Consider the following 19580-nt stretch of genomic DNA (forward strand, 5'->3'; position numbering starts at 1 on the left):
TGAAAAATTCCTCTTTTAGGTTTTTAGGTGGGGGTTCGTTCTCACATGATTAACTTTGAAACCGGAAGAAATCACTTTGAACTGTGCAAATGCATTAAAAACGATAGTGATTGGGCATAGAAACTGTCATTCATCTCAGGAACAGCAGATTCAAAACAGAAGAAAAGCATAGTGACTGAACCTCTGTGGCAAAGCAGTTTCAACTAAAAGAAATCAAAATCCCTCTCATGTGATGTAAGAACAAGCTTTTGTGATTTTGCTCATCTTTATGTGTTTTCAGCTGTTATTCTTTTACAGTTTGTTTATTTGTATGCTTGTTAGTTAAATTGGACACTTTCTGCTTTTTTATTGTGATGGGTCTGAATATTGTTGTTTTTATAGGTGTACATCTGATTCTGAAACCAGAAAGGGGAATTCTACCATATATACCTGTAAACAACGATCTGGGAGCAACAGTTCCTTGAACTAAATAAGTGAGTAAAAGGAGGTCATCTCCTTCCCATATCACTTTCAATGTGTTCTTATTGATTATGACTTCTTGCTTTAGCATTCAGTTTAAGAAATGTAGATACGGGGCTGGATTTTTGGTTATATTCAGGTTCCTTCACACTGCTCTGAAATTGTAACAATTTTTCAGGCCCCTGCATATGCAGCGTTCTGGCCATAAGGACTTTAAATGTACAAGAGAATCAGGCAATAATATTATTCGTTAGTTAGTTGTACCCTGAATCTGGAAGTATTTCCATTATTTTAATATCCACTACTGATGCTGTTAAAATGGTTTCCTGGTGACTAAATATTTGGTACAACAGCCTGTTTATTGTTTTTTCCCTTTAACTGAGATACAGTGTGGTTATTTATAAGATTCATATGACTTTAAGAGCTAAAACAGATTTTAAAAAGAAATTAATAAAGTCACCAAGAAAAAGAAAATGAGCAAAGCCTGGGAAAGCCAAAGCAATGGAATCATAAATACACTATTAGATAGGTAGAACTAAATTCAGTAGGGATCAAATTCTGCTCTCTGCTCACACTAAGCAATACATTATCCTGCAGGTATTACTTTATCCTGCATGCCAGTGGAACTGCTTCCAGAATTCAACCACTTAGTGGGTGCATCTATGCATGCACTTTACTGTGGACTTGACTAATTATCTTTGCAGTAAATTAATCAACTCTGCCATAAGACAGTACTGTTGGGAACAGTACTATCTTACAGCATAATAATTAAACCTGCTGGCTGTCTCAGGCGCAAGTGTAGACTTCTGTCACCTTAATCTCACATGTAGATGCACCCAGTGTAAGCAAAAGGACATAACCTGGTCCTAGATTGTTTAAGTAACAGGACTGTGCAATCTGGAAAACATTGCAAATAAATCTTCAACAAACTAAATGATTTGCATTGGCAATGCTTTCTGAGTATGTCCCATTAGAACTGTCACATTGTAACTGGTAGAAATAGTTGGCTCCCTCTTCTGGTGGGGATGAAGTCATATCTTGAAAAAATGCATTTTACTTTACAAAGGGATCAAGTCAGAAAAGAAATAGTCGTTTTTATTTTCCTGTTTAATCATTTCATGAGAAGAGAGGTGTAAATAACAGATTTTACGGTATTTTGATGAGCCACAGATGAACACCATACGTGGTCAAGTGCTGTACAAAACAGGAAAAGCATTACAAATTCCTTGAGTGAGTCATCTGAGAGAAGTGCATATATATCCAAGAAGCCGAGGCTGTGGTATCAAGGGTTCTTATTCCCCCACATGTCTCTACATAGATGCAATGGCATAATGTGGTTTTTATTTCCTCAATGTGTTTGTATGGTACTTAGCAAAGGGGAGGGGGGCCTTAGGATCTCTAGGTACTACTGTAATGTAAATTAATCATTTTCTGCCTCCTTCAGTAAGGTTCATAACGTTAGCTGAATGAAAACTGGAAAATTGATGTAAACTACAGTCCAAAACAGCACATTGTTATTGCTGGCTCAGTGAGAGCTGTTGTTTTTTTTTATTTTCAAGCCCAAATGTCTATAAAATCTATGAACTTTTATATTTTCCCTCTCAAGATCCTTAACTACAGAAGTGAAGAGTAGCTGGGATAATATCTTCATCTATAATGCTATTTTCTCTTTTGTAAAATATTCCTATCCCATCTCCTCTCTTGTATTCCCTCTGATACTATCCCTGCAACCCTACAACTCAGTAAAAGTGGTGATGTAAGAAAAAATGTTGTTTTCTCACCATTCAGTACAGATCATTTCTCACTGGAGTGAAAAGAGAGGTTTATAGACAATGGCTGCATTTTTTCTAGTCACCCTGGAAGGAAGAGAAGTAACAACACCCACTTGAAAAAATAAGTGACTCTCCCTGCCCACCCCTCAGTTTGGGGGTGGGGGATGTCTGGTTGTCCAATCCCTCCACTTTATAGTGGGATTAGATTACACAACCACATTGAACAACTGCCAGCAAAGGAGCTGTCCTTGGTGCTATCAACTCCCCCAAAGATCCCAGCTGCTATCCAGTCAAGGAACTTATCCATGGTTACAAATCCATTTGATGAATGTCCGAGCTGTCAGGACTAAACGGTGTTCTCTTTCTGTCTTTCACCCTGTCCGCTGCCTCTCCCCATCTTTCCCTTTCTCTCTGACTCCCACATTTCAATATTTTTAAACAAAAATATTTAAAATGTGCTTTTCGGGCCTTCCTTTCCAAACCCACATATTATATTTATCTTTTAAATCCTGCATATAGAAATATTTTAGCTAACTCATGAAACTTGTTTGAACCTTATTTGAATCTTACTGAACCTTTAAAAATATATTTTAAAAAAGTGAAGAAAATTCCTCCCTATGTGATCCCAGTAAAAGAGCTCTTAAACTTGTCTCAACTTCTTCATGACAATCATATCTATGCCATCATATTTCACCGTGTTTACATGAATTCCCTTTATCTTTATCACCTTAGGCTGGTAAACCTGCTGCGTGCCAAGCTCCCATATGTTCTGCTAGGCGGAGAAGTGAACAAAATCTTGACACATGAAAGTGAAACTCGAGTATTCTCCAACAGGAACATTTACCAAAGAAATTCAAAGTCTTTCTTAGGCTGGCTTTTTATAATAACTAATTTGGGAGGGAAGGTGGAGACATTATTGTTATAACAAGATCCCAGCTGATACTGGATCCCATTGTATTGTTTCTATCTGCAATCACCTCAACTGACAAGAAAAAAGTAGAAGGAAAAACCTATAGGTAAAGTACAGATTGCATTGCTTAGTGGACTTCTGGAAGGCACTCAGAAGTGATGCAATCATGAAAGGACCTGAAGAAAAAAAGCCAGGGGGGAAACAGCAATGACCCGGCTTTTCTAAGGACACAGATCACAGCTGAGACCTCCAGGGTCCTAGTCCAGGCCCACAATTTGAATCACATAGGGTTGGAAGGGGCCTCAGGAGGTCATCCAATACAACCCCCTGCTCAAAGAAGGACCATCCCAAACAATCTTATTCCAGCCAATGTTTCATCTAGCCAGGCCTTAAAAACCTCTAAGGATGGAGATTCCACAACCTCTCTAGTAACCTGTTTTGTGCTTTATTATCCTCCTAGTGATAACATTTTTCCTAATATCTAACCTATATATCCCTTGCTGCATCAAGACCATTGCTTTTTGTTCTGTTATCTGCCACCACTACTGAGTACAGTCTAGCTCCATCCTCTTTTGAACACCTTTCAGGTTGAAGCGTGTTTATTATATCCCTCTTCAGTCTTCTCTTCTCCTAACTAAATAAACCCAGTTCCCTCAGTCTTTCCTCATAAGTCATAACCCCCAGCCCCTTCAACATTTTGTTGCCTTCTGCTGGATTCTCTCCAGATGTAGCCTCATCAGTGCTGAATAGAGGAATAATCAGTTCCCTTAATCTGCTGGAAACATACCTACTAATGCAACCCAGTGTTAGCCTTCTTGACAATAAGGGCTCACTGCTGGCTTATATTAATCTTATTGTCCGCTGTAACCCCCAGGTCCTTTTCTGCAGAGCTGCTGCTTAGCCAGGTGTATGGGATTGTTCCCTCTTAAGTGCAGGACTTTGCACTTGTCCTTATTCAACGTCATGAGATCTCTCTCCGCCCAATCTCCAATCTGAGTAGGTCTTTGTGCATCCTAGCCCTACGCTCCAGCAGATCTGCTCCTCCCCTCACCCAGCTTGACGTCATCCACAAACTTGTTGAGGGTGCACTTGGCATCCTTAGCCCCCTAGGGCCAACGAGAGCAGCGTGCTTTGCCCCATGCAGCCCAGCCAGTGCCAGACCCCGCCGGCCCGTTCCCAGGACCGTTGCTGTAAATAAAGCCTCTCCGAGGGTGTGGGGACGGGGTCCCTCCCTGTTCTCCCAGGGCTTGGGGCTGTCAAGGCGCGATTAAGCCCAGCCCAGGAGCAGAGCCGCCTGCGCGGCAGGCAAGCAGACAAGAGCAGCGCAGCGCCCCGGCCTGCCCCGCCCGGCGCTCAGCTCCTGCAGTTCCAGCGCGCATTTTCCACCTCCTTAGTGAGCGCGCTGAGGCAGGGGGAGGGGAGCGGAGCAGGCTCCGCGGCGCATGCGCTGATAAGCCTGAGTCCCCAGCTGTTCCCCGTCTCTGACGTCACAGAGGCGGGCGATTCCGAACAGGCCAGGTTGCAGCGGGGCGGGGCGGGGCGGGGGCGGGGCGGCTCGGGAAAAACAAGCCGGGGGCCGGGGCAGCCGCAGCGCTGCGGTGTACGGCGAGCCGAGCCGAGCCGGAGCCTGGTACAAGGGGCCGGGGGTGCCCAGGAGAGGGGTCCTCCTGCTCCCGCCCCCCCGATGTGAGGCATGGGCCAGCGTAGGGGCATGGACCTGGGGCACGAGCTGGCCTCTGCCGCGGCCCAGGGCAACCTGGCCAAGGTGAGGGAGCTGCTGGCGCAAGGGTTGGACCCCAACAGCCTCAATGCCTACGGCCGGACCCCGATCCAGGTAGGGGCCGCGGCGGGAGAGCTGTCCCCAACGACTCCGCTCGGGATCCGAGAGGCAGGAGCCCCCATGCCGCAGCCGGTGCCCCACCCTGCGCTGCCGAGTCTCTCGGGAGGAGGCAGCGATCGCTGCTCAGCCAGCTCCGGTCGCGGTCCGTGTTGCTCTCGGTCCGGGGCGAGGGGGTGACAGTGGCTGCAGCTCTCGGGGGGAAGAAACGCGCGATCCACCGCGTGGGAAAGCAAGCCGCGGCGTGCAACGCAATTTAAAAACCAAGTGAGCCCGGATCGGAGCCCTGCAGCCCCCGGGACACGGGAGAGGAGCAGGGGCTTCGGTTTCCAGGCCAGGAGAAGTGCTTTGTGGGGGGTAGGGAGGAGCCCTGACCCAGCAAACCCCGGCGTCCAGTAGCTGCACGCAGAGCTCTGCCTGTGCGAGCGGGCTCCCTGCGGGAAAGGCTGCGCCTGTCTAGGCGCTGGCACATCCCGCGCTCCAACCCCTGCAAAATATGCCCTGGTTTCTACGTGACTGCTCCGCAAGAGGCAGCAATCATCCAGGTCCGGCGCCAAAGCCGGAAAGTACGGAACAAGCAAGGCATCTCGCCCGGGGCAGAAAACTTCGAGATCGATTAAGAACAGGACTGCGATCTTTGAAAGCAGTTTTACTTTTAATAATCAATTGTCCTTAGACTGAATTGATGACTCAAACCCACCACTCGAGCTTGTGTTTCAGGCTACCCTTTCAATACAAGCGATCTGCCCTTCGAGAGACAGGTCGAGAGTGATTTCTGCACCAAAGCGTGTACTGAGCCCAGCTAGATAGAAGCGGGACAGGCTGCAAACGGAATGGGGCTTTCCTGTAAGGCCCGCGGGAGCCCCTCAGTGCGGGGCAGGGTGCGTTGGGTCTTGCCTGCTGCTCGGGGCGGCAATGGGCGGGCTCCTGGCCAAGGCGCCTGGGACACAGTCACCTTAAAAACCAACCAGTTTGTAACATCTCAAGTCTGAAGGTTAGGGCAGATGTTTTAAGCATATATGTGTTGCGTCATTGCGGGGTGAGGGATGCTGCATGCCTTATGCTCTGTACCTGTCAGGCCTTAGAGTTCAAAGTAGCTGGTGCTAGTGCGGGGTAGAGCGAAGGGCCCGCGCTTCCCTGGGGATCGGGCCGAGCCGAGCTGAGCTCGGGCTGTAGGGCGGGGGCCGCGGAGACAGGCGGAGATCTCCGCGGTTTCCAAGTCGGCTGGGAGGCCACGACATGCGGCACAGCCCCCCGTCCTTGCCCACAGGAGGCCCTACGGGCCTTCGGATTTTGGTGCCCCCACCCGGGTCCTGCGGCTCCAGGTCATGGGTCCCAGCGAGGGAGGCCCGCTGACGGCCGCTCTGTGCCCGCAGGTGGTGAAGCTGGGCCACACGCCCCTGGTGGAGCTGCTGCTGCGGAGCGGAGCGGACCCCAACCGGCCGGACCCCGCCACCGGCTCCTGCCCTGCGCACGACGCGGCCCGAGAAGGCTTCCTGGACACGCTGGCGGCGCTGCACCGCGCCGGGGCCCGCCTGGACCTGGCCGACCGCTGGGGCCTGCCCCTGGACCTGGCCCGGGAGCACGGGCACCTGCCGGTGGTCCGCTACCTCCTCGCCCAGCCCGAGGCCGCAGCCCAGCCCCAGCCCCAGCCCCAGCCCGGCCCGCCCTGAACTCCAGGCTTCAGCGGCTCTGACGCTGCTTCCCACCCAGTAATTTATTGCCTCTCTCGGCTGAAGCGCCGAGGTTGTAAATAATGACTCCCGTGTCCCCGCGGCAGGGCCCTCGGGGCTGTCTTTGCACATGGGCTTGTCCCCGCCGCTGGCTCTCCTCAAACACGCCCCGCACACTACAGCCGCGCGGAGTCCGGGGAGAACGAGCTCCAGGAATAAACGACTGGGACCGAAGCTTGGAGTATTTCTTGCCCTATAGTTGTTCCCTCCTAGCACAGAGGCTCCGAGTCTCGGGGGATAAAAACATCATATATATTTATATTATTTTTTAAGTGTTGGAGCAGGCCCCACACACAGTTTTATGTTGCTAAGACTATGGTTGTTCTACAGAAAAGGCAATAGAAAGACCTCCTAAATTCTTGTTTTCCCATAGAAAATGGGGTAAGAGAGAAAAATCTCTCCAACAGAATCTGCTCTTCTGTTTCCTTCAGGAAGGGTAGGGCCAGCAGGAGGTTGCTAGTGATTCTGGTCTCTCATGATCCAGTTCTGCCTTCTTGTTTGTTGTTTCTACCTTTTAGTTTTTGTTGGACCTGCTGTACAGCTGAGAGAGATCCTTCTTCAGGTCACAAAAGCTCCTTTTACATCTCATCCAACAAAAGAGAGATCATCCCAAACCCCCTTGCTTCTAGCACATCTCCTGGAGCATTGTAGCCCTCAAAGTTCAACCCTACTAGCTTACTTGGGACAATTTATCTATTTCCCTCGGTCCCCTGCATCATTTTGACTTAACATTTTGTAGAACAATAATATGCATCGTGAAAATGTTCTATAAATAGGGGCACTTTAAAACAGTTTCACTAGTGATAGGGGGGCTCCTAAAATAAATGAGTCCTAAATACCAGGAGTTACACTTAGAAAGAGAAAAGTGTTAAGCTTTTAAAAAGAATTAGATTCACAAAGCAATATTCACATGTGCAACATCAGAACAACAACAACAAAAATACTGTAGCCAAAAATTCAAAAATGAGATAAGAATCAAATGAGTTTCCCCTTCACACACTCTTTATTTTTAGTCTACTGGTTCTACATATCCTTTCTATGGGCAAAGGATATGCACGGGGGTACAGTATTTTATACTTACACTCACCTAACTCAATAGACTTGCAATTTCAGTGGAAATGGCACACATGTGGTATAACACAAAACTGCAAAAACAACTAAATGCCTCTCTCTTCTTTTGAGTTGGATTGACTCTGGTTATACCTGAAAATCGATGTAACCTGTTCATTACAAAAAGAAACTATACCCTGTGCGTAATGAAAATGCATGTCCTGCGAGCTAGGCCCAGATAAATTCAAAATTTGTTTCTAGGCCTTCTCTGCTCCTCTTCACCATAAAGAATTTCAGCCCAGTTTCCACACAGATTCCCTCTCTTAACAACTTAGAAATTCTAACGTATTTGCTAGGGATTCTGGTTATTTTACTCACCTGAATAAGGCCTTCATTTCAATGGGACTAGCCAGGCAATTTAGAAAGCCAAGACCAGGTCCCCCAGTAGGATAGCTGCTAGCTGCATACCTGCAATGTAAATTATTTTGCATGTTACATACACACTCATATCCTAGTGCAAGTACACTGCAAGTGCATAAGTCAGGGCTGAGGAGGGGTTATGCATGTAGTCAAAAGAAAACTGCTCCTTAGGGGAAACAGCCAGTGCTTAGCTTCTAACACCTAGTTAAGGCTCTTTATCTTCTCCTCCTTAATAGCAGCCTTGAATTTAGCAATTCAAATTCAAGGTTGCTTTAAAAATCCACCCAAAGACACTTGTCTTTAAAAATCCTTGAAATTAGCTACTTCTAGGCAGTTTCACCAACTAGGTAATTAAGCCAAGCACAGTTAAGAGTTGCTAAGTAGACAGGGGAAGAGAAAGTGCCATGAACTGAGGCAGTTTAATGGACTTAACCCACACCTAAGCAGCAGACAAGAAGACATGGACTGGTACCGTGTGTAATGCACATGAAGCATCGAAAATGAGGGTTGTAAGGGACCCCAGGAGGTCATCTAGTCCAACCCTCTGCTCAAAACAGGACAACCCCCAACTAAATCATCCCCCCAGGGCTTTAAGCGAGCCTTAAACACCTTCAAGGATGGAGATCACACCACCTGTCTAGGTAGTCTATTTCAGTGTTTCACCACCGTCCTAGTCAGAATTTTTTTTCTTTATAATATCCAACTTTTAAGGCTCCTTTGCTCCAACTTAAACCCAATATGCCTATGCATGTGATTCACCCACTGATGAGGTTTCCAGCATCCTCCCCAAAACCGCGGGGAGCAAGCAGTCAATGTTAACATTAAAAAAAAAAGTCCCTTCTTCCCTGCCCTCTGAACGCCAATGCTTCAAGGAGGCGCTGAGCTGGCCCTTACAGCCCTGCACGCTGGGGAGAGGCCTTTTAAGCACTGCTGACGCTCCAGCGGTGCTGTGCCCTGGCTTAACAGCTAGGACCAGATCATAAGGAGGCTTTAAGAAGCTGCCCCGCACCCAGACCACACCAGTGGCTGCTCTCAGTGAGATGGCATGACCACCCACCCCATCTTCAGCACAGCGGCACCTTCTCTGCACCATGCACCCGCACCGGAGCATTTTCAAGACACGTTCAAATTAAAGCTGGCTAGAAACCAGCCGTAGAGTTGTTGCAGTTTCAGGGGTATAGGTCGTAGCCAGGATACAGGCAGACACGGTTATTTGGGCAAATCCGATATCTTTTATTAGACCAACTCAAATTATTTGTTAATTTTATATATATTTTTATAATGGTTATATACAATCCGATATAAAAGATATCGGATTTACCCAAAAAGCCTTGTTTGCCCTGCTCCAGGCACCCGCTTCATTGTTGGTGGGTCTTATAGCTGGGTAGCCATTTTTATCGTGTGACTTTGCAGGTGTAGCTGATCTATATTTATTGTGGGATTATGCAGTTAATTGCCGGACATATGTAAGGCAGGAGCCTAAAATGACCCCCCGAGCTCCCCTTCCTCCCCGCTGGGTAAATGACGAGCTGGACCTCGCTGTCCAGCTCCAGGGGCACTCGCACGCAGGACCCAGCCCCAAATGCTGGCTCCTGTTTCAGCCGAGCCGCCTCCAGGAGGGATGTACAGGGCTGGGGCCTTCACTCAGTGCCACCAGCTGCAAGCGGGATGAGGGGCGCTTACCTTGTGCGCAGGCTGCTGTGCCAAGGGGTGGAAGGGTACCTTCGTGCGCAGGATCGGGGCCCGCCAGCCCGTGTCGGGGCAGCAGGAGCAGCACCCAGGGACGTCATTCCAGCTCGTGGGCGACACCTCAAAGCAACAGAAACCCGCCGCCGTCAGCTGGGGGAAAGCCAGTGACTGATCAGCAGTGGCCCCCACGGGGCATGCCCCAAAGCCTTGGCCTGAAACGAGGGGGGGGGGGACCGATTACAACCCGAGAAACTTGCTACCCCCCGCCCATCCCCATACCATCCCAGAGGCTCTTGCTGCCCCCCAACCATCACTAAAGTTTGCAACCCATGGGCGGGATCTCTCCGAGCGGGGGAGGGGAAACAAGGCCAGATCCCTGCCCGCACGCACCGCCCTCTCCCACCAGAGATCGCAGGCGGAGCCCGATCCCCGTGTCACTCCCCAGCACCTCGACGCGGGGCGGGGGGACAGATCCCAGCTCCTCCGCCCCAGTCCCGCGCTCCAGCCAGCCCAAGGCGGGAAGGCAGAGCCAGCGGCAGGCGGGGCGCCCCGGCCCCGCGCACACAGCCGCGCACGTCTCGATCCACGCAGCCCGCGCGCGAGGCCTGGGGGTTGGAGGGGGGGCTCCGGGCCCCGCAGTGCAGTCCGGGCGGGCGGGCTCCGCAGCAACGGATCCGCGTCCAGTTCAAACGGGGCCATGTGACGAGGAAATAGGCGGCCGCGCCGCGCATTAAAGCGACACGATCCGCTACTCGGCGCCCCCCCCCCTCCGGCCTCGCGGGGTGTGGGCAAGGGAGCGTCTCAAGTGCTGGAACTAGATCCCCCGCCCTCCAGCTTTCAAACAAACAAGAAGAAGGAGGCGCGGGCGCGCTCGCTGATTGGCTGCCGCTTCCCGGCCACGGTCCCTAACGGCGAGGTGGTGGGAGGCGATGCCCTCTCCTCTCCTCTCCTCCCCTCCCCTCCCCCTTCCTCCTCCTGCCCCCCCTCTCCCTCCCCCAGTGGACCTGCCCTGGCAGAAACCGACATGACAGGGATGAACCAACCTGCGGGGCGGGGCGGGGGGTGAAGCTCCTCAGATGAATGGGAGCTGGAGCCCGTGAGCGCGCGGGGGGCGCGGGGCTGCGGCGCACGCGGACTGTGCCCGTCGGGGGATTCCCCGCCTGGCGCTGCAGGGGCCCGGGCAGAGGCCGAGGCCGAGGCCGAGGCACCGCGCGGGGCCGGCGATGGGCGTGCGGATCAAGTGCACGGTCCGCGTGAAGAGAGCCCCGAGCCCGGCGCGGGTGCGGGCGCTGCTGGAGGGGCTGGTGCGCGGGTTTCGGCAGGCGTACCGCGGGGCCCGCCCGTTCCGCCTCGCCCTCGTCGTGAAGCTGCTGAGCAGGCGCCGCGGCCGGCGCTCCGGGCCCGGGGGCTCCGCTGCCACCAGGTACGAGGGGCGCAGGGCGGATTTGGGGAGGGGGAGCGCCGCGGAGCTGCCTCCGCTCCCATCGCCGGGCCGCTGCCTGCTGAAGGGGCGGGCTGCAATGCCCGATTGCCCCGAGCCCTGGGCCGGCCCCGTCGCACGCATCGCTCGGTTTGCGGCACATAAAGACCCGCACGAGGTTTATACAGCCCTCAAACTTCAGTGCAAGCACTTATTTATGCGAGTCCCCGGCACACGGACGTGTATGCACACGCCTGCGTCCTTCTGGACGCACCTAGTCATAAGCACACGCACCCCTATTGATCACGCACACATCTATCTAACTTCCAGGCGCACATATTTCTAAACACACACGCCCACATGTCTGCCTACACGCATTTCTGTGCACACACGTTTTTATCTAAGGGAGAGGGGGAGGAAGGGAGAGAGAGTCCTTAAATATCAGGGCCCAAACCGGAGCCGAAATCTGCCCTGGATATAAAATTTCAGAGTGGAGAGAGAAAATGGCCGATGAGCCCCACTCATTGCAGCATCCAGACCAGCCTGCTTGCCTCTCGGGTTTGTGTTTGTTAGTGGTGAAGTGTGTCGGCCTGCTTTTATTTTTCTCCCTATTTTCTTTCCCTGTATGAACACCCCCAGCCTAGAAACTGAGTCAGACTGTGGGGCTGGTTGTCTAGAAGAGGTGTCTAAAAACCCTGCAGGGTTTCCTCGGGCAGGACTCAAGCTTTGCCCCGAACTGGCACTGCCAGAGGGGATCCTGCCTACTCCGGCTGACCCTGTACAGCACGGTTTAGGCCTTGGCTAGTTGGGTGAATGTCATGCAAAGCAAAGAAAAGAAGGGAGCTGATTATTTGGATGGTTATTTGTGACTTAAGACATAACGTCCAGGACACTGATAAATCAAGCAAGTGCCAGACTTTTGTAGTCCTATGCACGGGCCAAGCATAGGGAATTAGGGCAGATTTCACACACCTGGAAAGAAACCTCCAGCAATGTGGCCCCTGCCTTGGGGATTTTAACAAAATCAGCCACAGTGTTTGGCAAAGTAAATAAATACTTATGGGCGGCTGCGGAGTGCTGGTTAGGCCGGTCTTGATCCCTGTCTATGGCAGCGACAGGGAAGTGACTGATTCAGAGCTACTCTGCAGCCTGCCTCGTTTATCTCTCTCTTTCTCCCCCCCGCCCAACTATATTTGTAGGTATTGTAATGTACCTAGTTTTCTCCAGGAGCATTGAAAATAGTGTTATAATATAACATCAGCACCAAGACCCAGGCTAGGATTAATCTGAACAGCATAAATACCGATCCAGTAACCAGCTTGAAGGAAGTTCGATGAAGTCGGGACAATATATTTTAGCGCTTCTCTATTTTTATTCCTAATCTTTTTTTTTTTTTATCTTTATCGCCTTTATCTTTTTTTTTTTTCTTTTTTACCACTGCATGAATTAGTATTGTTAGAAAACAAAGCATGGCTAAAAAAGTTCAGGAAGGTGTATTCAAAACAGTGTTGTTTTTCATTTGCGGAGGACAAGTCATGTTGTGATTAAAAATCTTAAAATTTGGATTCCCCCCTTTAGCCTTTTCCAGAATACAGTCGAATAACTGCAGGATCCGATATAAGGTGTCCGGGTTGGGAAGCCTGAGCAAAGATTAAAATTGAGTCTCGAAGGGAACAGTAAGTAATTCGGGTCCGGTGTGTAGAGAAAACACTGTCAGAGTTTGCTGCAGTCACAACTGCATTTTTCTATTGAAAGGTGTAACCGCTTCAGGGGGTTCTTTGCCCCTTCTCCTTTAGGATTAAAGTAAAACTACAAAAATGTGAAAAAGTAAATTTTATGCATTTCTAATTAAAGTTTTTCATCATAAAATGAGAGAGAAAAAAAGTTCTTAGGGAGAGGAGAAAAAATTAAGAGGTCCCAGAAACATAAAATTAAATTAAACTAAATTAAATTCAATGTAAAAGCCCTTTACCTTTTGCTCCACAGCCTGTGGAGCTGCTTCTGGACTGCATGTCACTGAATCAAGTCACCAGGCTTGTAAAATGGCCGATTGCCTTTTCCATGCAAACCTGCAGATCTGAGTGCAGAGAGGAAGCCATGCTCAGGCAGGGTTTGGGGTGACTGTTCAGGACAAAATAAAACACTTATATATTTGTTTTATTTTGGCCAATAAATAATAATTTTGTTGTTTTTTAAATGGTAGAATTAAGATAAAATGGCATTAGGAAGCTTTGTATTTTGTTTGATCAGTCACTACAGTGAGATTCTCTAGTATTGGCTCTCATGTACAATTACTGTATTTTTTAAAGAAATATCGAAAGTTGCAGCAATTTAAATTATTAATATATTTTTAGAACAACATTTTAAACAGAGAACCTGGAGAAGACTTATGTGGGATTTTTTTCCTCCGGGTTATATGCCTTATTTCCCTTGACAAGGTTCTTTGAGTAAATCTAATATCTTTTATTAGATCAGATCAAATAGTTGGGAAAAAATCTTCTTTGCAAGATTTTTTTCCAGTTTTTTCCAACTGTTTGAATTGATCTAATAAAAGATATCAGATTTACCCAGAGAACCTTGTCTGCCTATGTCCTTAGACCAACACGGCTACAACTGATATCCCTTATTTCTCTTGGGCAAGTCTCAGTCTCTCTGTGCCCCTATTTCTCAGGAGATGTAACTCCACTATATTTACCAACTTTTTTTTAGACTGAATGAATTAAAATGTTTACAAAATGTTTTAGATGGCTGGAGGAAGAGTGCTGGCTAACTGTTACTCCCCACCTTCTTATGCGTTACTATCTCTTTGCTCGGAGTAAGCCTTCCTTTATTTCATTATTCTTTGAATATTTCTTAATTTTGAAAGCTACTTCCACACGTAATAAATCTCTCCCTTGCCGTTACCTCTTCACGGAGGAAAAATAGCTTCAGGAGTACAGTATGTTCGTATCAGAGCTCTGTAAAACTGATCTGTTTTCTAGTACGAAAATATCTCCATAAAAAAAATAAGAATCCCATTTTCCCTGTTGTTGGAGAGGACTTCCATATTCTCATCCCTTTTTTCATTGTAGCCAAAGAAAACAAAACTGTCATTGTGTTGCTTATAAGCCAATATTAAAATAGGTTTGTTTTCTGTTGCAACAAGCTTTTCGCGAAAGGATCAGCCTAGATATTTTAACCTCGTAGTATTGCAGACTCAAACTGGGTCTGCTGAAATGTGAAACAAAAACACTTTTCTAGAAAAGGTTTGACAAGAAACCCTCTTTTCTTTTGGGGGGGGCGGAGAGGAGGAGGGAGAGAGCTGATGTAATAGTCTGGGGTAGCTACATTGTCTATTGAACATTGCAAAAAATGCTACAGGAAAAAAAGACTTTGTATACAAACGTATTACCTCGTGTAGCTCTTCTGGCTGAAGAAAAATTTAGACTTAAATAGCTACAACCAAGTAAGTTTAACTGGGCACAGCCTGGTAGTCGTACTCCAAGGGTCAGAGGATCTTGCGATCTTTTTAGACCTGCCTATTTATTTAGACTTGAATGCTGCTTGTTGGGCTTCTAGGATCTGCAGTTTTAAGGGGGAAAGCGAGGATGTTTTTGGGGGGTGTCAATGGAAAAGGGAGGTCGGCGGTGAGGCCGGCGGGAGTGGGGCCCGGGTATTTAATTTGTCGCCCTGTAGATGTGCCAGGGGTTGGGATCTTAGCAAAGATCTCACAGCTAGTCCCAGGCTAGGCAGGGCTTTCCAAAGCTTTTCCTATTGCCTCTGCTTTGGGACGGCTCGGTCCGTCCAGCAGCTCTCTGCGGAGTGGGCACCTTGGGGCAATGTCGGAGAGGCAGGTGGAGCCAGGTCCGTCCCGCTCGCTGCCCACCACTACCTGACAGCTGGGCTCAATCCTGAGGGAGGTGGGCACTCCCTGGCACATCGCCCAGCCGAGCTGCTCCCGCCACTCCTGCGTCCTTGGGAGCTGGAAGCAGCGGACTCTTTGGGCAGGAGCCTCCAGCCTGGGCGCAGGGAAGCGGCCGGCTCCAGGGGGTGGGATCCCCGGCCCACGGGCAGCTGGTGCGACACTCCCCTCTCCCTCCCAGCCCTGCGCCCCCTGCCCCGTGCCCTGCCTGGGCTGTGGCAACACCTTCTCTCCCAGTGCACCTGGCTCTCCCTTCCCATGCAGGGGGGTCGCGGCTGCCCCGGGGGGCAGGGAACAGACGGACCCCCCCCCCCCCACGGGCTGGCGGCCTTTCCCAGCCTTTCTCCGTGCCACGAAGCGAAACGATGGAGGAACTGGCGTTGAAACGCGCACTTCCTCCTCCCTCGCCTCTCCGCGCCAAAGCATTTGAACCTGACCCGCGCCAGCGGCTCGGGCGGGCTCAGCCTCTCGCCGCTGCAGGGAGGCGCCCGCGGTAGCCTGCTCGCCCGGCCGCGGAGCGGGGCAAGGGCGCGGGGGCCTGGCGGGGCTCTCGGCCCCCCATCACCGCCACCCCTTCCCACCTTCCGCCAGGGGACCGTGGCCGGAGATGAGCGGGCTGCAGGGGCCCGGCCCGATGGGGAGCTCTGCTCGGGGCTGCCCCGCTCCCTGGCGCCCCCAGCGGGAGTCCGACCCTGCAACCAGCCCCCTCCTCGTCCTCCTCGGCACGGCCCTACCCCGCCCGCACGGCGAGCCGCGCACCCCGGGGCAGAGAAGCCACGCACTCCCAGCCGCGTGCCTCGGCCCGGCCACATCCCCTCTGCCCCGGGCCCAGCTGTCTCTTGGCCCCCCGCGCAGCTGCTGCTGACTTTCTGTGCTCCCCTGCCACCATTCTCCTGGCGGCTGGGATCAGCCCCCGCCTCCTGCCTTCCAGGGACAAGGGGCGCGGGCATCTTCCGCCCCGTCGCAAGCCGCCCGCGAGCCCCTTTCCCGGCCCGCGGAGGCACTCGGCGGAGAGGGGCGAGGGCAGGGCAGGAGCTCGAGGCCGGCGGTTCAGGAGTGGGCCGCTGTCACCCGGCTCTTTAGGAACAGCTCAGTGTGCACCTAGTACTCAGCTCCTGTTAATAAGCTGCGTCCTGCTCCTGACCCAGGCCTTTCCCCGCTTCCCCCTTGTTAAAAGCAGCCCATGAGAGTGGCAGGCTGCAGGCACAGGACGGGATCGCTACCAAGTGCCAGTTTGTGCCCGACCTTACTCGTCAAGAGAAGGCCCACGGACACCCCCAGATGGCTTCTCACAGCAGGGCTGTTTTACACTAGGTGGCACTAGGTTGCCACTAGGTGGCAACAAAACTAGAGGTGCTCCAATAAAGATTTTCTTGGCTAATACCAATAGCCGTTGATTAACCAACCATATGGGCTTTGCCAATCCAATAACCAATACTTAGTAATAGTGGAAGGCATTTTAAACTGCTGACAAATAAGCCCTTTTCCTTGTTTTTTTGTTTTGCACTTATAGGACCCACACGCCCTCAATGAGGACGGCAGTGACCACGCATGTTGCCCCCTTGCCCATGGCTCTTACCCACAGCTCCACTCCCTGTGCAGCCCGTGCTGCTGTCCCTGGTGGAAGGGGTGGACCCTCACACAGACAGCAGCACTGAGTGTGCTTGGAGCCCCAGTACACACTTGCTGCCTCAGTACCGGTGGGCCCCACACAGCCAAGCTTCCACAGCCACCTGGGAGCTTGCAACAGCGCTGGTGCCCAGCAGAGCAGAATGTCACTCATGTGACACCTTACCCTGCTTGCATGCAGCCCAACATCTCTGTGACAGCCCTGGCATTCAGGCACCTGCTGCACATGTGATGTTGCTGTAACACCAGCAGCAGAAACTGGTAACAGGGACCAGATTATGCTCATCAGAGTGCTCCAGGCAGGTGGCTCTAACTATCTGCTACAACAACCAAAACAAGCCAAAACACTGTTTCTCCTTTTATCAGTGCTAATCCAATAGCCAACCATTATATTGATGCACCCCTAGACAAAACTGGTTTACACTGAGCCTGGCTACCAGGGTTGAACATTTGGCTGACATCCACGATATGTGAGGCTTCTTCATTGCCATCAAAGCTGCCTAAGGTCAGAGCACTCAGGGATCAACCCCCTTGAGACCTAAGGATGGACGAGACCTGATCAACGCTCGTTGGAAAGAACAATTTAAAGACTTTCTCAATTGAGACTGCTGTTGATGAGAGTGTTCTCAACTCCATCCCACGACACCCAGTCAGAGATGATCTCAGAATCTCAGAATCCCTCCAAGCCTTGACAAGGTGAGGAAAGCCATCAAGCCGATGAGGAACAACAAGGCATCTGGAACAACGAGGCCACTGAAATCTTAAAACAGGCAGGAGAATAGTTCACATCAGAGCTCTGTGCCCTTATCTTAAGGATCTGGAATGATAAGGAAATCCCAGATGACCTCAGGAACTCCATGATTGTGACAATCTTGAAGAAAGGAGACAAGCCTGACTGTGGAAACTACAGAGGGATCACCTTGCTGTCCACCACAGGAAAAATCATTGCAAAAACCTTTTTGAACCATCTCCTCCCACTTCCTGAAGAGCTCCTCCCAGGATCTCAGTGTGTGTTTCAGGCATCAAAAGGCACAACTGACATGATCTTCACTGCTTGCCAGCTGCAGGGCATATGTTAGGAACAACATAAGCCTCTCTACATGGCCTTCTTTGACCTCACAAAAGCTTTTGACCATCAGCTTAGAAGCATTGAGGAGGATTCTTCTGAAGTGTGGATGTCCACCAAAATTTGTCACCATTCTCTGCCTGCTCCATGTCAGTATGGGAGCAATGGTTCTCAGTAATGGATCTGTCACAGATCCCTTTGAAGTTGAAATGGGAGTTAAGCAAGACTGCATCATTGCTCTAATGCTCTTCTCAATATTCCTTACATCTGACCACCAACAAGCTTCCAGCCAGAGTGGAGCTAAACTACCAAATGAATGGTGAGCTGTTTAACCTCAGCCAACTCTGAGCCAAAACCAAGACCAACCCAACTATAATCATTGAGCTCCACTACACTGATGATGCTGTAGTGTGCCCTCACTTGGAAGCAAACCTTCAGGCAATTATCAACATCTTTACCAATGCATACAAGACAAAATGGGACTGATGCTTAACATTCAGAAGACTATGGTCCTCCACCAACAAGCTCATAATAAACAGTCCCCGGCTCTGGTAATCCAGATCCATGATGAGAGTCTGGAGAATATTCATTATTTCCCATACCTCAGAAGCCATCTCTCACAGAAGGCTGACATCAATGAAGAAATCCAGTATCACCTCAAATGTGCAAGTGCAGCCTTTGGATGCCTGAAGAAATGGATGTTTAAAGATCACAACATCAGCTCTGAAACCAAGCTCAAGGTTTATCAAGCTGTCATGATCCCCACCTTGCTGTATGGAACTGAGCCATGAACAATGTACCGGAGACATCTAAAGTTGTTGGAGAAGTACCATCAGCATTGCCTATGGAAGATCCTCTCAATGCAGTGGGAAGAGAGATGCACCACCATTAGTGTCCACCAGCAAGGAAACACCATGAGTACTGAGGCAACAATCATCTAATATCAACTTTGTTGGGCCAGCCATGTCATCCAGATGTCTGAGTCTAAACTCCCAAAGCAAGTTTTATTCTCCCAGCTCAGCCGAGGCATATGCTAAAGAGGAGAGTAGAGAAAGCACTTCAGGGACATCCTCAAGGCCAGCTTAAAAAAATGCAACATCAATGTCAACTCATGGGAGACTATAACCAATGCCGGCCCAAGTGGAGGAAGAATCTCTTGCAGGGATTTCAGTACTTTGAAACCTTATGACAACAACAGGGGATGGAAAAGTGGGAGTGCCAGAAACAGCATGTTGTGGACCAAATAAAAAATCCAGTGCCACCCACCCCACATGGAAACACATGCTAAACTGCAGTAGAGTCTGTCAATCCCAGATAGGGATTGGTATCAGCCATCTTCAGACACATAGATAAGACAACCATGGAAGACAATCATCTTCGACTGTGTGGGATTGCTGAAGGTCAGGGTTGAAGTTGACTTGTGGAGGGAACACACACAGGGTTATAGTAGTAACTTTCTTGGATTGCAAGGTTATTACATATTGTTCAAGGGGGAACTTTACCTGGGACAGGAAGATATCCCAGATAGTATGGCTCTGCCTCTGCTCCACATTTTACTCCAGTCAATCATTAGATGCAATAAAGGCATCATGTGTCTGAGCCCTGAGTAAGGATGCCTCACATCCACATCCAATCTGACCTTCATCTGCCCACTGAGAGGAAGGAAAAAATGAGGATAAACTTACCTATTGCCT

The 19580-nt window shown here is 50.1% G+C and overlaps 1 protein-coding gene and 2 long non-coding RNA genes across 3 annotated transcripts; 2 read left to right on the forward strand and 1 right to left on the reverse strand.

Annotated features, from left to right (window-relative positions):
• Positions 1 to 4722: 4722 nt before the first annotated feature.
• On the forward strand, positions 4723 to 6819 carry LOC149868523 (cyclin-dependent kinase 4 inhibitor B-like). Its single transcript, XM_090037236.1, has 2 exons — positions 4723 to 4975; positions 6355 to 6819. Exons 1-2 carry the CDS (start codon positions 4835 to 4837, stop codon positions 6649 to 6651), a joined length of 438 nt encoding a protein of 145 aa, XP_089893362.1. The 5' UTR covers positions 4723 to 4834; the 3' UTR covers positions 6652 to 6819.
• A 201-nt stretch (positions 6820 to 7020) lies between these two features.
• LOC149868524 (uncharacterized) lies at positions 7021 to 10523 on the reverse strand. Its single transcript, XR_016440999.1, has 4 exons — positions 10319 to 10523; positions 9865 to 9990; positions 8140 to 8229; positions 7021 to 7252 (listed from the first exon to the last, which is right to left on the reverse strand). It is a non-coding gene; the product is annotated as an uncharacterized LOC149868524 (long non-coding RNA).
• Positions 10524 to 10958: 435 nt separating this feature from the next.
• On the forward strand, positions 10959 to 16772 carry LOC149868525 (uncharacterized). Its single transcript, XR_016441000.1, has 3 exons — positions 10959 to 11293; positions 12869 to 12966; positions 16705 to 16772. It is a non-coding gene; the product is annotated as an uncharacterized LOC149868525 (long non-coding RNA).
• Positions 16773 to 19580: the final 2808 nt, after the last annotated feature.

Source organism: Crocodylus siamensis, chromosome 3, assembly GCF_052110815.1.
Source record: "Crocodylus siamensis isolate JL-2025a chromosome 3, ASM5211081v1, whole genome shotgun sequence".
NCBI lineage: Eukaryota > Metazoa > Chordata > Crocodylia > Crocodylidae > Crocodylus > Crocodylus siamensis.